The sequence below is a fragment of the Crotalus tigris genome, unplaced genomic scaffold (genome assembly GCF_016545835.1).
Source record: "Crotalus tigris isolate CLP2741 ecotype Arizona unplaced genomic scaffold, ASM1654583v1 scf7180000024339.11422700, whole genome shotgun sequence".
In the NCBI taxonomy this organism is placed as follows: Eukaryota; Metazoa; Chordata; class Lepidosauria; order Squamata; family Viperidae; genus Crotalus; species Crotalus tigris.
In genome coordinates this window covers 6,751,626-6,766,096 of record NW_024100509.1, presented here as the reverse complement: position 1 = coordinate 6,766,096, position 14,471 = coordinate 6,751,626, and the positions used below count along the sequence as shown (strand labels likewise).

At 43.9% G+C, this 14,471-nt stretch overlaps 1 protein-coding gene across 2 annotated transcripts in view; it reads right to left on the bottom strand.

The window, feature by feature from the left end:
• The window catches only part of PCDH1 (protocadherin 1), a 347,254-nt gene that overhangs the window by 19,351 nt on the left and 313,432 nt on the right, over positions 1-14,471 (bottom strand). The window contains exon 7 of one of the 2 annotated variants that reach the window (XM_039326010.1): positions 6,788-8,911. The exons of the other annotated variant lie outside the window; for it this stretch is intronic. Within the exon in view, the coding sequence (XP_039181944.1) occupies positions 8,907-8,911 (5 nt within the window). The 3' untranslated portion in view covers positions 6,788-8,906. Of the gene's footprint in view, positions 1-6,787; positions 8,912-14,471 lie in introns of those variants that run through there. 2 annotated transcript variants of the gene reach the window in all.

Here is a 14,471-nt window from a genome sequence, read left to right as displayed (position 1 = left end):
GTTCAATTAATGTATTTAGATTTATTCATGGTTTATATCTTTTTAAAGATTTTTTGAAGAAATTTCAATTAAGCCTATATTCAGCTCTGGGAAGGTCGAGGGAGGGAATGGGAGGGTTGGGGAGGTTTGGGAAAGGGTTGTTTTATTTTTGTAAAATGTTAAATTTTTTTTAATAAAACAAGATTTAAAAAAAAAACAAAAAAAAACCAGTTGAAGGCCTAGGACTGGGGCAACGGCGCGCGTGCCCACAGACAGGGCTCTGAGTGCTGCCTCTGCCCTAACTCAAACCCTAACCCTAATATGACAGTACCCCTAACAGTTTTCCTAATGCTAACCATAATTCTATTTGTAACAGTAACCTTAACCATAACCCTAACTGTAACCGTAAGCCTAGCCCTTAGACCAGTGGTTCTCAACCTTTTTAATGCCGCGACCCCCAACCGGTCGTAAGTTGAGAACTACTCAACCGGTCGTAAGTCGAGGACTGCTCAACTGGTGCAGCACCGTTTGCAGAATGAGACTTTTGGCGGGCTCAGCAGGGCAGAGACAGCCTGGACAATTCCTATTGGCTTTTGAAAGCCAATAGAATTAGATTCTTTTCAAGAGAGTCTATTCTATTGGCTTTCAAAAGCCAATAGAATAAAAGGGAGTAGCACAGCTAAGGAAAAGGGGAAAAATGGCGGACTGCGTTGTTTGGCGACCCCTGTGAAATGGTCGTTCAACCCCAAATGGGGTCCCGACCCACAGGTTGAGAACCACTGCCTTATACTAATCTGAACACTAACCCTAATAATAGAACAGAACAGAACAGAGCTGGAAGGTACCTTGGAGGTCTTCTAGTCAAGCCCCCTGCTCGAGCAGGAGAACCTATACCATTTCAGACAAATGACTGTCTAGTCTCTTCTTAAAAATCTCCAGTAATGGAGTGCCCACAATTTCTGAAGGCAAGCTGTTCCATTGGTTAATTATCCTCACTGTTAGGAAGTTTCTCCTTAATTCCAGGTTGCTTCTCTCTTTGATCAGTTACCAACCATTGTTTCTTGTCTTGCCCTCTGGTGCTTTGAAGAATAGTTTGACCCCCTTTTCTTTGTGGCAGCCCCTCAAATACTGGAATACTGCTATCATGTTGCCCGTTTCTTCTTTTCTTTATACTAGCCAAACCATCGTCCTGCAGCCGTTCTTCATATGTTTTAGTCTCCAGGCCTTTGATCATTTTAGTTGCTCTTCTCTGAACTTTTTCCAAGGTCTCAACATCTTTTTTGCAGTATGGTGACTAAAATTGGCTGCAGTATTCCAGGTGTGGTTACTACAGTTTTATAAAGCAGTACTAATACTTCATGTGATCTTGATTCTATGCCTCTATTTATGCAACCCAGGATTGTATTAGCTTTTTTAGCTGCTGCTGCACGCTGCTGGCTCATAGTCAAGTTATCATCCACTAGGACTCCAAGCTCTCTCAACTTTATTGAATACACATCTCAGAATTGAAGAAGCAAAACTAGCTCAGTTTTCCCAAATGAAATTTTGCCAGGTTAACAATAGCTTCCCTTAAACCCCACCCACCGGGTGTTCAAGTTGCTCAATCATATTTCTTTGGTTTGTTATGGGACTGGTGCACTTCTCCATCTGATACCTGCGTTAGTGACCTTGGCATTCTTGTAGGCTCTCACGGTCAATGGACAGCTTCTTAGAATCCCAATTCCTCCCCACACTTTCTACCCCTCCACCGTTTCTATGGCAAGTTGAGTAGCGATAGAGTTAGCAGGCATCTTAGCAATTCAACCTTGATATGCTGGCCCCCTGAAAGAAGGGTAAACATAAGAAAACAGTAAGCACAATTAAACAAACTTCAAACATTATCCTCTTGGACATTTATCATGAAACTTCCTTATTAATCTGTCAGTCTTAACATTATGAGCTCTTACCCATTCAGCATCAGTTAAGGGGCAATCTTTCCACTGGATTAAGTACTGTAACTGCCCCCTAAAATCCTTGAGACCAGCATTTTCTTAATCTCATAATGCTTTTCACCATCCCCCAGTATAGGAGGAGGAGGTTCCTCCCTACCTGGTCTTAAGCTAGATCCTTTGAATGGTTTCAACAAACTGCAATGGAACATTGGATGGACTCACTTCATTCTTTTGGCAATCGTAGTTCAACAGTAACTGGATTAATGACCTTCCTATGTTCCTATGTAGTTAGGACTCAGTTTTCTACAAGGCTGCCTCTGCTTGGGATACATAGTAGACAGGTATACCTGATCCCCTATCCTATAATTCTCTTGGGGAGTCTCTTTTGATCAGCTTGCCTCTTATATGATTCCCTAGCTCAGACATGTCAAACACAAGGCCCGGGGGCTGGATGCGGCCCGCAAAGTGGTTTCATGTGGCCCGCGAAGCCATCCTGGAAACAGTGAGGGAACAGCCCCGCTGCCTTGGCCCTGGCCCAGGCCAACTGGGAGACAATGTACAATTTTGTGGTGGCCATCTTAGCACTTGCCCCAGTGGACTATGCCTTGGCACTTGCCCCGGTCCCACCCCCTTCTGCCAGAGATCCTCAGATCTGTCCCACCCCTGCCCAAGCCCCCACAGGCACCCTTGATGCGAATGATGTAGAACTGGCCATGCCCACCCAGTAGGCCACACTCACTCTATCCACGCCCACCCAGTAGGCTGCACCCACTCTGGCCACACCCACCCGGCCCCCCCAAGGGCAACCGCAATGCTGATGCGGCCCTCAGTGAAATTGAGTTTGACAACCCTGCCCTAGCTGTATCCAATACCTTCTGTACCTCCTTCCATGTAGTTTTCAAATTATCCATCCAATCAGCTAAGGAAGACAAGGATAGAAATTCCCTCGATAGTTCTGGCATCGGCACAAAATCTGCTCCCGTAGCTACTTTGAATGAGGTGAACCCAGTGCTACTATGAACAATTTATTGTATGCTACTTCTGCAAAAGGCAGAAGTTCCGCCCAATTGGTCTGTTGGTAGTTCACATAGTAATGCAAGTATTGCTCTATCATTGCTCTATCTCTTGGCTGATCCATTAATACAGAGGTCCCCAACCTTTTTGGTTTGGCAGCCTGGAAAGGCAGACATTGTTATACGCATGTATGCATGCACAAATGGGCCGCAAGTGAGTGCATGTGCACGTACATGAGTGCCACAAGTGGGGTGGCGCTAGCACCAGTGGGATGCTCAGGGCAGGGCAGGGCTAGCATCGGTGGGACACTCGGGGCAACATTAGTGCTGGTGGGATGTTTGGTGTGGGGCAGTGCTAGCACCAGCGGGATGCTCAGGGAGGGGTGGCACTGGCAGGATGCTCAAGGTGAAGCTAGTGGCGGGACGCTCAGGGCTGGCTGGTGTTAGCACCGAGGGACACTTGCAGCAGTGCTAGCATAAGTGTAAGAGGTGAGTGCAAGCACACACGCACATACATTGGCCATCCCTTCACACAGCCTGATGGCCAAGAGGCCATAGCCCGGTAGTGGGCCATGGCCCACAGGTTGGGTACCCCTGCATTAGTACTCAGATGGAACTCAGAATTAAGCCCCTGTGAGGAATATATCAGTTTGATAAACTCTCGCCAAAACTTTGCTGTGAACTGCACCCCCCGGTCAGAAATGATATACCTTGGGATTCCATGCAGTCTATATATATGCTGCACAAACAATTTGGCCAAAGTTCAGGCTGATGGGATTTTTGAGCATGTCACAAAATGTGCTTGCTTCGAAAACAGGTCAATCGCAGTCCACATCCCTGTATTCTGGGATCTCTCAGGCAGTTCCACAATGAAGTCCATGGTGATCTCCTTCCATGGGCTGCTTCCACTGGCTGCAACAGTCCAGGAGGCTTCCCTGGCAATATTTTCATGGATGCGCAGGTCAAGTACCCAGCAATATAGCTCTCTATGTCCTTATTCATTTTAGGCCACCAAAACTGCCTCCTGGCTAGGTGAAAGGTCTTCACAAAACCAAAATGGCTTTGTGTCATGGCACCTTTGCAAGATCTGAATTCTTAGGTTGAGCTGCACATGCAGCTTGGAGCCTTTCCAGACCAGACCCTTTCTCATTGTCAACTCTTCTCTGTGTTTCTTAAACCAGGGGTTTCCAATCTGTGGGCCATGGCCCACTACCATGCTGTGGCCTCTTGGCCACTGGGCCACATGGATGGCCAGTGCATGCACCATCCCACCTGTGCTAGCACCACCCCGAGCGTCCCGCCAGCACTAGCACCATCCCCAAGCAGCCCGCTGGTGCTAGCGCCACCCTGCACTAAGCACTGCCCCAAGCATCCTGTCGGCACTAGCGTTGCCCCAGTTGTGGCACTCGCACTCATACGGCCCCATTTGCATGTGCGCATGTGCTCGCGCATAGTCCATTTGTGTGTGTGCACACAGAAATAACAGTGCTTGCCTCCTTTTCTGGGCCGCCAAACCAAAAACATTGGGGACCTCTGTCCTAAACCATTCATCCTCCTCCAGGGTTTCCTGCAATTTCTAGGTGACCTTACTATCAACTGTCTAAGGGAGAGTCGGCAAAATTGGTCTCATGGAGCCTTGCGCTGTCAACTGCCCCGAGGGGATGATTGAGTTACTTATTTCTTCCCTGGAGCTCTTGCACTGAGGCAGGTGAGACAGTGTATCTCCCAGGAATTTTTTTCCTCCTGGCAGGTACCAAAGGGTAAAGTTAAATTGATTGAAATATTGAGACCATTGGACCTGCTTGGAGGATAGTTTTCTTGGGGCCTTTAGGGCCTCCAAATTCTTATGGTCCATCCATATCTCAAAAGGAAACTTGCTACCCTCTAGACTGTCTCCATGTAAGCAGTGCCCAATGGACCACATAAGCCTCCTTCTCCCACACCGCCCAGTGCCTCTCAGTATCAGTTTCTGGGAGGTGTAAGCACACAGCTGGCATTTCTCTTCTCTATTCTTTTGAAAAGCTTCAGCTTTTCAAAAGCTGCTTGACATCTATAATCCAGTTGAGTGATTGGGTCACCTTGGGCTTCAACCCTCCCCCTCCTGTTTTTAATAGCTTGATGATGGGTAGGGCTATCTGTGCGAAGGAGGGGATGACTTGTCGGTAGAAATTGGCAAAACCCAGAAAGCTCTGCAGTTGTCTCTGGGTTCAGGAGACTTCCCACTCTAGTATGGCTTTCATTTTCCCTGGGTCCATTTCTACTTCCTCATTTGATATGTGAAATCCCCAAGTAGTCCAAACTAGTTTTGTGGAAATCACACTTGAATAGTTTGGCATAAAGTTCGACTTTTAATAGCTTCTGTAACACTTCCCTCACTAGCTTCACCTGCTCCTCTATTGTCTCAGAATAGATAAGAATATCATCCAGGTAAACCAGCACCCCTTTGTACAGGTAATCATGCAGCGCCTCATTAATTAGTTGCATGAATAAAGCTGGTGCTCTCTGTAGTCCAAAAGGCATCACTCAGAATTGGTAGAATGCCAAGGGACAATTAAAACTGCCTTCCATTCATCCCCCTCTTTGATCCACACATGATAATACACCTCAAGTCCACTTAAACACCTTCCCTTTGGACAGGTGCTCCAGCATGTCCTTCATGAGGGGGAGGGGGTACATATTCTCCATGCAAACTCTGTTGATCCCCCTGAAATCCATGCACAATCTCAACGATCCATCCTTTTTCTCCTTAAAGAGCAGTGGTGCTGCCACTTGGACTTAGCTGGCTGGATGAAACCCCTAGTTACGTTCTTATCCACAAACGTTCAGCACTCCTCCATTTCCCCTGGGGTCGTAGAGTACATCTTTGGCTTGGGAAGTTTTGTCCCCAACAACAACTCAATTCCACAATCTGTGGGATGGTGAGGAGGGAGCGCATCCAATTCCCGTTCACTAAATACTTCCACCAAGTCTCGATACTCTTTCAGGATGCTTGGCTCTGCTGGGCTACTCTCTGGAAGGGTATTGTCTCCATTCTCACTTTCACAGCCAATTATGCTTGCTTAACTTTTGGTGGTTTCTCCATCCCCAGCTCTTTCTTGGCTATCCTTCTCAGCTGCCACTTATTGTTTTCCCAGTCAATTGGCGGATTCCACTTTTTCAGCCATGATAAACCCAGTATCATTGTCTCTGCCATTTTTGGGGCTACAATAAACCGGATAGTCTCTTCATGGCTCCTTGCCTGTAAGATCTTACCTCAGCTAGTCCTCCCAAGAAAGCAGAATTCTTGTGACAGGCATCATCTCAAAAGGAACTTTTATTGAGAAACAGTGAAAGCAAAGTAAGATCTAATATTTTCCCCACGCAAAACATTACATTAAAGCATCCCTTACAGATCCCACCAAGAAGGAATGTGCCTGGGCCATCTCTCTTATCTCTGCACTGAGGGGAGTAGATCGCCGAGAGAAAACTGAAACCCTGAGAATGGTGTCTGAGAATTGCACTTATCAATTTGGTTCCTGTAACAACTTGGCACCTGAGGATTGGATTAAATCAAACCAGATTTTTGGCCATTGGGGTGAGTTTGCAACGGATGCTTTAATGCATGGGTGTCAAACTTGCCATGTCACGTGACATGTTGCAAGGTATTGCAACTTTTTTCACATTGCCGGAGCTGGGGTGGACGCAGCCTCCACATGATGTAACCGGCCTGCAGGCCGGCAATTTGACACCCCTGCTTTAATGTAAATGTTTCACGCAGGAAAATACTAGATCTTGCTTTGCTTTTTTGCTGTCACTGTCTCTCAATAAAAGTTGCTTTTGAGATGTTGCCTGTCACAAGAGTTCTGCTTTCTTGGGAGGATTAGCTGAGGAAAGATCTTACATTAAGCAAGATCTAGTCTTAGTCCCAACAAGTCCACCATCCACAGGCTAATTAAACAGCGAGTGCACCCCAAGTCTAACAGGGCAGTGAAAACCCCCTTGCTCCTGACTGGGGCACTACCACTTCCACCTGGGCAGTCAGGTCATCTTCTCTTTCGCTGTCACTCTTGTAGAAGACCAGTTCAGGCTTGCAGGGGGTCAGAGTTCCCTCCCCTTTGCTTGATGGGGGGGGAGACCTCCACAACCTGTTGCACCACTCATGTTTTTTTTGTCTTTGTAGTTTTCTTTGGTTTGGGTGGGCTCAGGGTTCTGGGCATCAATGCTAGTTGGGGGACAGACAATTGGCCGCTCGGTGGCCTTCTTTCTCACATTGGAAGCAAGCTCCTACAGGGTGATGTGGACCCTCTCTAGTGATCAGAGGGTCCCCTTTCCCTCTATATGTTGGTGGGCGCTTCTCAGGGCTTCGGTGAGGGTGGCTCTCAGTCATGGCATATCACCGATACTCCATCAGATCCAACTCCACTGTAGTGGTCAGTTGGTACCATGCTTGGAAAACATCAGGGATCCCCCGGGGTAGGCAATTCGGTACACCTCTCTGTTTAGCCCATCTCGAAATTGGTAGACCAGTAGGCGTTCTGGCCATCCTCTCAGCTTCCCAGTCAGGCTGTGAAATTCCTGAATGTTCTCAGCCACGGACTTGTTCCACCCAGCAAGCTTGGGTGGGATCTCCGAATCTGGCCCTGAGCTCTTCTATGAAGGTGCTGATATTTCCCAATTCAGGAGCTCCTTTGTTGTGGAGCACCGTCATCCATTCAGCAACTTCCCCTTCCAGATTTGCAGCGATGGTGTTCACACAGGCTCCTTCATCTGGAAACATTGCTCTGTACCGCTCCAGGTAGATCCACGCCTGGTTCAGGAAATAGGTTTCTTCATCGAACATGGCTTTCAAAGGTGGTGGCTCATGGTCATCTCGGATCAGCAAGTAATCAGGCGGCAACCCCATAACTTGCTGGGTAGTAAGGGCTGGAGTTCCATCTGCTGCAGGGATTGGTGGGGGCTGCCTGGCAGCAGCCGGTGAAATCCTATCCATTCCCCTGTTCCCTGCCATCCCCTGACATAGCCAACTTAGTGCTGTTGGTTGGGACAGAGAAGGGGATGAAATCACAGCCTGAGCTGTCCAAAGCGCTGCCCCCCCCCAGGCTGGGGATTTCACCTACTCCACTCCTCGCATCTCCATCCCACTGAACTTTTTATGCTCCACTGAAAGGCTCCGGGAGGTGGTCGTAGGCTTCCACTCTGCTGACTCTTCCCAGTCTTCAGCCCTCTTAGCCTTCCACTTGCTCCCTCAGGTTATCGCAATCCCCAATGGGATTAGGGGGAACTTCATCTCGGCAGCTTTCCTCAGGCCACCCAGCCATTGGATTTTTTGGCCAGTGCAGAGGGATCCTGCCACAGCTCTCTCTTCTCGCATTGGCAGCTGCTCCATCTTCTCTGCTCTCACTATGGCCTGTGTTACCACTGGTTGCATCCCAAAATCCAGCTGGGCTGGTGCCAGTGCTTCACAAGGAGGGACCAGCCCAAGCTTGGCTGTGGCCTCGATTTTCTTCCCGGTTCCCAACATCATTATGCTACAATCCTGTTGGAAACCTCCGAGTAGGCTGTACTTATAATGTTAGGAGAGCTGGTTTAATGTCAACTGTCAGACTAGTGAACTCAAAATCAAGGAATCTTCAAGGCTATGAAGTGCCATAAAAGATAAACTTTATCGAATACATCTCGGAATTGAAGAAGCAAAACCAGCTCTGGTTTTTCCACATGAAATTTTGCCTAGTTAACAATAGCTTCCCTTAACACCTACCCACCAGGTGTTTAAGTTGCCCAATCATATATCTTTGGTTTGTTATGGGAATGGTTCACTTCTCCATCTGACACCTGTATTAGTGATCTTGGCATTCTTGTAGACTCTCATGGTCCATGGGCAGCTTCTTAGAATACCGTTTCCTCCCCATGCATTCTACCTCTCCCCATTGTTTCTATGACAAGTTGAGTAGCAATAGAGATTCGCAGAGGTCTTAGCAATTCAATCTTCACAGTTGCTTTGTTCCTATCCTATGGGTGGGAAGAAAACATTTCTGCATTAGTGTATTTAGGGACAATAACAAATTTATAGGTTTCACAATGATTAAGGCATTAACCATTGTGACATCCCTACAGTCACTTTAAGCATTCCAATGCAAGTAAAAACAATAGATGGCCAGCCTTTTAAAGTAGGTCCAAATACACACACCATGACACCACCACCCCGCGAATAACTATAGCCAACATATTGAGTTTTTAATCTTATATGCATGAGCCACTTCCACTTTTTGATTGTATTGGAATTGGAATGACTGAAGCTTCACAACCTCATAATCTATTGGAGGGAGGAACTCTGTCTTTTACTGACTCAGCTTGCCTTCATTACCATATCCAAATGGCAAACTCCTCATTCCAGCCAGCAGTAAACCAAAGCCTCAGAGATTCAATAGGCCTTCCCTATCAACAAACATAATGCCCCTATTATGTATAAATATCAGAACTTCATGGTAAATTTCAGGGATCATTTCAGGGGCTCAATAAGGAAGTTTACAGAAACATATCAAATCCACGAACTTCAACAAGGCAATAGAAGAGTCAGACTCCACATAACTGAATTCAGGTTGATTGCAGCAGATTTAGATTAGAACAAAGTAGCTCTCATGGCTAAATTCAGAGATGAACAACCAAATCGCTTCTGAACTCATCAGATAAGGAGTTCCATAGACTCTAGAACAAACCTACCAGATATGTATTATTGTTGATTTATGTTTGGAAGAGATTCAAGTCCAGTTCAATCACTGCAGACAACTAGGATCCCAACCTCAATATTGAACTTGTGCCCCCCCCCGAAGCAGAAAGGGCCCAAGCAGGGGGATAGAAGCCCATGCAAATAGGAGTGACTAGAACATTATGGACAAAAAGATTTGGCACTCTACTTTATTGTAGAGAATTGGAGAACATGGTGAAGAATTGCCATTCTAGAGGCCCCAGGAGAAGAGAAAGATGCCCTCCATACCCATGGCACCAGACAGAGTTGTCCTAAAAACAATCTCCAGGCCAGAGAAACAACTCTAGCCCCTCTTCCAAGAGCTCACTGGAGGAGATATTCAAGCATTAGAGAGGGCCCAACAACACAGAACAACATCCAAGGTGGCTTGGTCAATGCTGTTCTAGTCTGTGGGTCAAATGCCATGTTGGTGTTTTAATCCATTGGTCTTGAAAATTTTGAGTATATTAATATCAGGCTTGAAAGATCAGGTCCACACGTGAACATCTAATTAAACTGATTTATTGCTACTCATGCATATGAACAGAACATTCTCAGTTAGTGGTTAGCACCTGCTAGGAGTTAAATAAGGGTCAAAGGAATTTGAGGGGAGGGTTGCATTAAGTTCATTTGTGGTTACAGTAGAAATTCTAGAAATTATTTTAACTTTGCCCCCAGGTTCTGCCACTCCTTTGCCTACATATGGCATGTAGGAATATTTTCAATATCAGTTTACAAATATTCCTAGGAGTAGACCTTAGAGCAGTGATGGTGAACCTTTTAGACACCAAATGCCCAAAAAACGCCCTGCCCCCTGCTCGCTCTTCCCCCTGCCCCACCCACCCGTAGGGCCACCTACCATTTCCACGACCCGCCGCAGATCACCCAGGTGGCCCTGCAGCACCATGGCAGCCAAGCCCTCTATCTGCACCCCGCAGCATCATCTGCAATGGGGTGCGAGGGCGGAGTCTTTTCCCTGCTGCCCGTCTGCCATGTCCTTGGCTGCGCTGCTCCGTGTGGGCCACGCCGGGGGCAACTCTCCTCTGGGGGGCTGCTGGTGAGGAGGGGGCTGCAGGGGAAGGCAGGGCTGGGGCAATGGTGCGTGTACCCACAGAGAGGGCTCTGAGTGCCGCCTCTGGCACCCGTGCCATAGGTTTGCCACCACTGCCTTAGAGGAACTTGATGCAGTTATTTTTTTAAAATATGTTTTATTATTTTTTTAACATAATCACCTTAATATTTGGTAAACAGTGTGTTGCCTGGTTTTACATTTAAGAAACATTCACTAATAGTTGATTTCTATAATCTATAATCCACATAATAACTTTACTTGATTTCCCCTTTTTCCCATAATGTTCTCTTTTACCAACTTTAAGTTAATACAGTTCTTGTTATTTTAGTGAATGATGATTGAATATAAAAGTTTTCTAATATTTCTACAGATAATAATCACATCAATATAATATTCTTTTTCTATCTAGTCATTCTGGTTGTCTCATCATACATCCTGTTTACAGTTCTTGTTTACATTTGTTTTTCCCACAATGTTCAAAACATTCTTACTGGTTAAGATTTTCTCAAAGTTAATTACATTTAAATATTTAAATCTATTTTTTCTCATGTAAGTCAACCCAATACTTTTACCTTTCTTAAGGAATAAATAAGACTAAAAAAAGAATAAGAATAAAAAAAGATAGTATGCCACTTAAAATCCCTATTTCTTATAAGCTAATACATATTTATTTCCAAAAAAAGTTTGTTCTTTTTTACCATAATTAAATATATATATAATCTTTAAATATTCCATTTAATAAATCTAGTCCTCTAGTCTTTTAACTCTTATTCAAAACATTTCTAATCCATTGTAATTTTGTTAAAGTCAATCACCTTTAAAAATCTAAAATATTTCCTTTATATAAGCCATTCCTACTCTTTTATATTATTCATATCAAGAAATAAAATAAAAAGAAAGAAGAAAAAGGCAGTACTATGTTACTTCAGGGTCTCTTCACTTTTAAAATCAAATTCATATTCAAAATTTTTCTATTTCTTTAACCATATTCGAACAAGTGTTTCTTTTTAAAATATTCTCTCTGATAGGCCCCATCATCTATTTTCTTAATTTTCACTTTAGCCTTTTTCTTTTGCCCAGTATCTTTCTTAATCAATATGTTCTGCTGAATCAAAGAATCTTTCCATATTCTTGTAGGTGTTATTGTAGATATAAAAGGTAAATCTTGTGAGAGGCATTTGCCCATTCATTTTTCTTGAAAATCTTTTTCTTCCTTTTTCTCTCTGCTTCTCTTATCATTTTTTGTCTCTCCAATTTTAGTGTTTTTCCTGGCAACTCTGCAGTCCATTTTGTCCAATTTTTTTCTTATCCTCAAATTTCTTTTATGTTAAAGTATAAGTTGTCTTTTCCAAATCCAATATTTCTTGTAAATTTTTTTCCACTTGGGTTAAATCATACTTCTTTGTTTTGTTAGGTTCCATCTTTGAGTCTCTATCCTCAAATTTGTATTCAATTGTCTGTTTTATCTGTTCCTTCTCTGTTGTTTCCTGGATTTTTTTTTGTTGTTGTTGTAAAGTTAAATTGGAGATGAATTGGTTTATATTTTCAAAGTTATTTTGGATTTCTTTCTGGTTTGAAATCATTGTTATTTGAATTAGTTGCAACATATCATATGTCTCCTTTTGAAAAGTATTTATTTTTTCTTGATAAGTTCTTTCTATAAATCTCTGATTTTCCATGATGACCAAGAATCCAAATTTTCTTTTCTCTGCAAATAGCTTTGGGGTCAGAGTTAAATAGATACTTGTAATCCAGAAAGTTCAAAAAAGTTTTTTTTTCTTTTGTTCCCTGAAGTTTGTAAGTCTCACTTTGTCTGCAGCCCAGATTGTTTTCTTTTTTTGTCACAGCTGTTCTCTATTGTTAGAGCTTTGAAGGTCACAAGTAGAGATTAGTTTTTTTCCAGATTTTGCCAAGTCCTGCATGAAAGCCATAGATGTTGTAGTCTTCATCTACCACTAGATGTCAGCACTGGTTTATTTTTCAAATTTTCAAAATGAACAAATTGCCTTTAAAATGAGAATCTTAACCATTCAATAATTTCAAATTTATCCAGATTTAGGTTTTATAGTCATTTCATTTCAATTCGTTTTGGTCCTCCATAAAAGGTTTAATTCGCTGTTTCTGTTAGTAAAAGGGTGGGGCAAAAATCCTCCTCCTTCACTTTCAGAGGTTTTTTGCTTCTTGGGATTTTTTTTCTTTAGGAAAGTTGATAAGTAGGATAGAGAAATCAATGTTCTTACCCAGATTCAAATGCGCTGTTTACAATCAGCTTAAAATAATGTTTCTGACTTCGGTTGCTTGCAGCTTGGGCTAGACTCTGGAAGGCTTTTCCTGGACTGATCAAGTCGACTGCCATCTCTCTGAGGTCCCCAGGACTTCCTTCCTTCTATGCTGCCTCTTCGGGGCAGTTTCTGGCCCATTTAGGGTCCCCTAGCAGGAAGAAACTCAGCCGAAGGCACGGAGTCCTGAACCCCTTGACTGCTGCGCTGCTGCGCAGGACCATAAGTCCTTGATGCAGTTATTTTTAACACTCTGACTAGCATGCATTGTTTTTTAACTAGAAATAATACTTTAAAAGTAATTATTTAAAAGTATATTATTAATTTCTGCCATTTCCGTTCAAAGAATAGAATTTGACGGTTGACTAGCTGGAGGAATGTCAGTGAGGATGAACTGAATTGTGAGGTGGGTGATATTTTGAGAGCTGCGGAGTGTTAATGAGAATCTAAGCAGGACTTGGGAGATGGGTAGATTAGCTGACAGGGATGAGGGAGACTGGAGAAATTGTAGTGAAAGGACTTGTAGCAATATTGGCAGAGGAACATATGGCAAGAAGTAGAGGGATGGGCACTCTTAGGAAGTTGGATTCGATTTACTCTGGTCCCGCATTCTAGCTCCCTATGTTCATCCTACGTATCAGGTATTCAGATCCTCAATGGCTTTGATCTCTAGTTGTTGAATCTCAGATCAGCCTGAGATATGCTTATTGTGGGTGGCAGGGAAAATTTTGTGCATATTACCAAGAACTGGATGAGTGCAGAGATGAGTTCCCCTTCAGAATTAGGTGCAACTAACTTTTGGGTGCACTGGTTGCTTCCCCAGTACAGGGGGAAGAGAGGACTAGTACCGTTTGGGTGAATGATACCCAAAGAACCATGATAATCAGATGTGAATTTCTATTCACTGAGTTGGGCTCTAGGGCTCAGTGAGATTGATACTGTTGCAACTGTCTACTTCTATGCAGCATTTTCCCTGTTTGGGCTAAGTGATGCTGTTGCAAGGCTGGTAGAGGAGTTTTGATAAAATTTCAACCTGCTTTCACTTGGTTTGGAATGTAAAAATCTCAGGAGTCCAAAACTACCAGACCTTCCATAGGTTACTCAGAGCCTGATGCAGTTAGTTACTTACTGAGTTTGGGGTTCAACCTGGGTCATTTGCACTGTGATTTGAGGGTGGGGAATATTAACACACATCTTTTTGTGGGTTACATGCTCTCTGGTTTATTTAGAACTTTCTGGTGTTTCTAGAAACTTAGTTACTTCTTGGAATAAGGAAATGATGCCAACCCTTGAGCAGCCTGTGTATAATGATCCTAAGGAACACTGTGGTTTTCTGAGTAGCTCTAGCAACTGAAGCAGCAGAATATATGCTTGGAGCACTGATAGAAAATGGTTAAGTTCAAGTAAATATATGGTTGAGCCTGAATTGTGGAGATAAGAGAAGCAAAATATACTTATTTTTCCATTTGTATG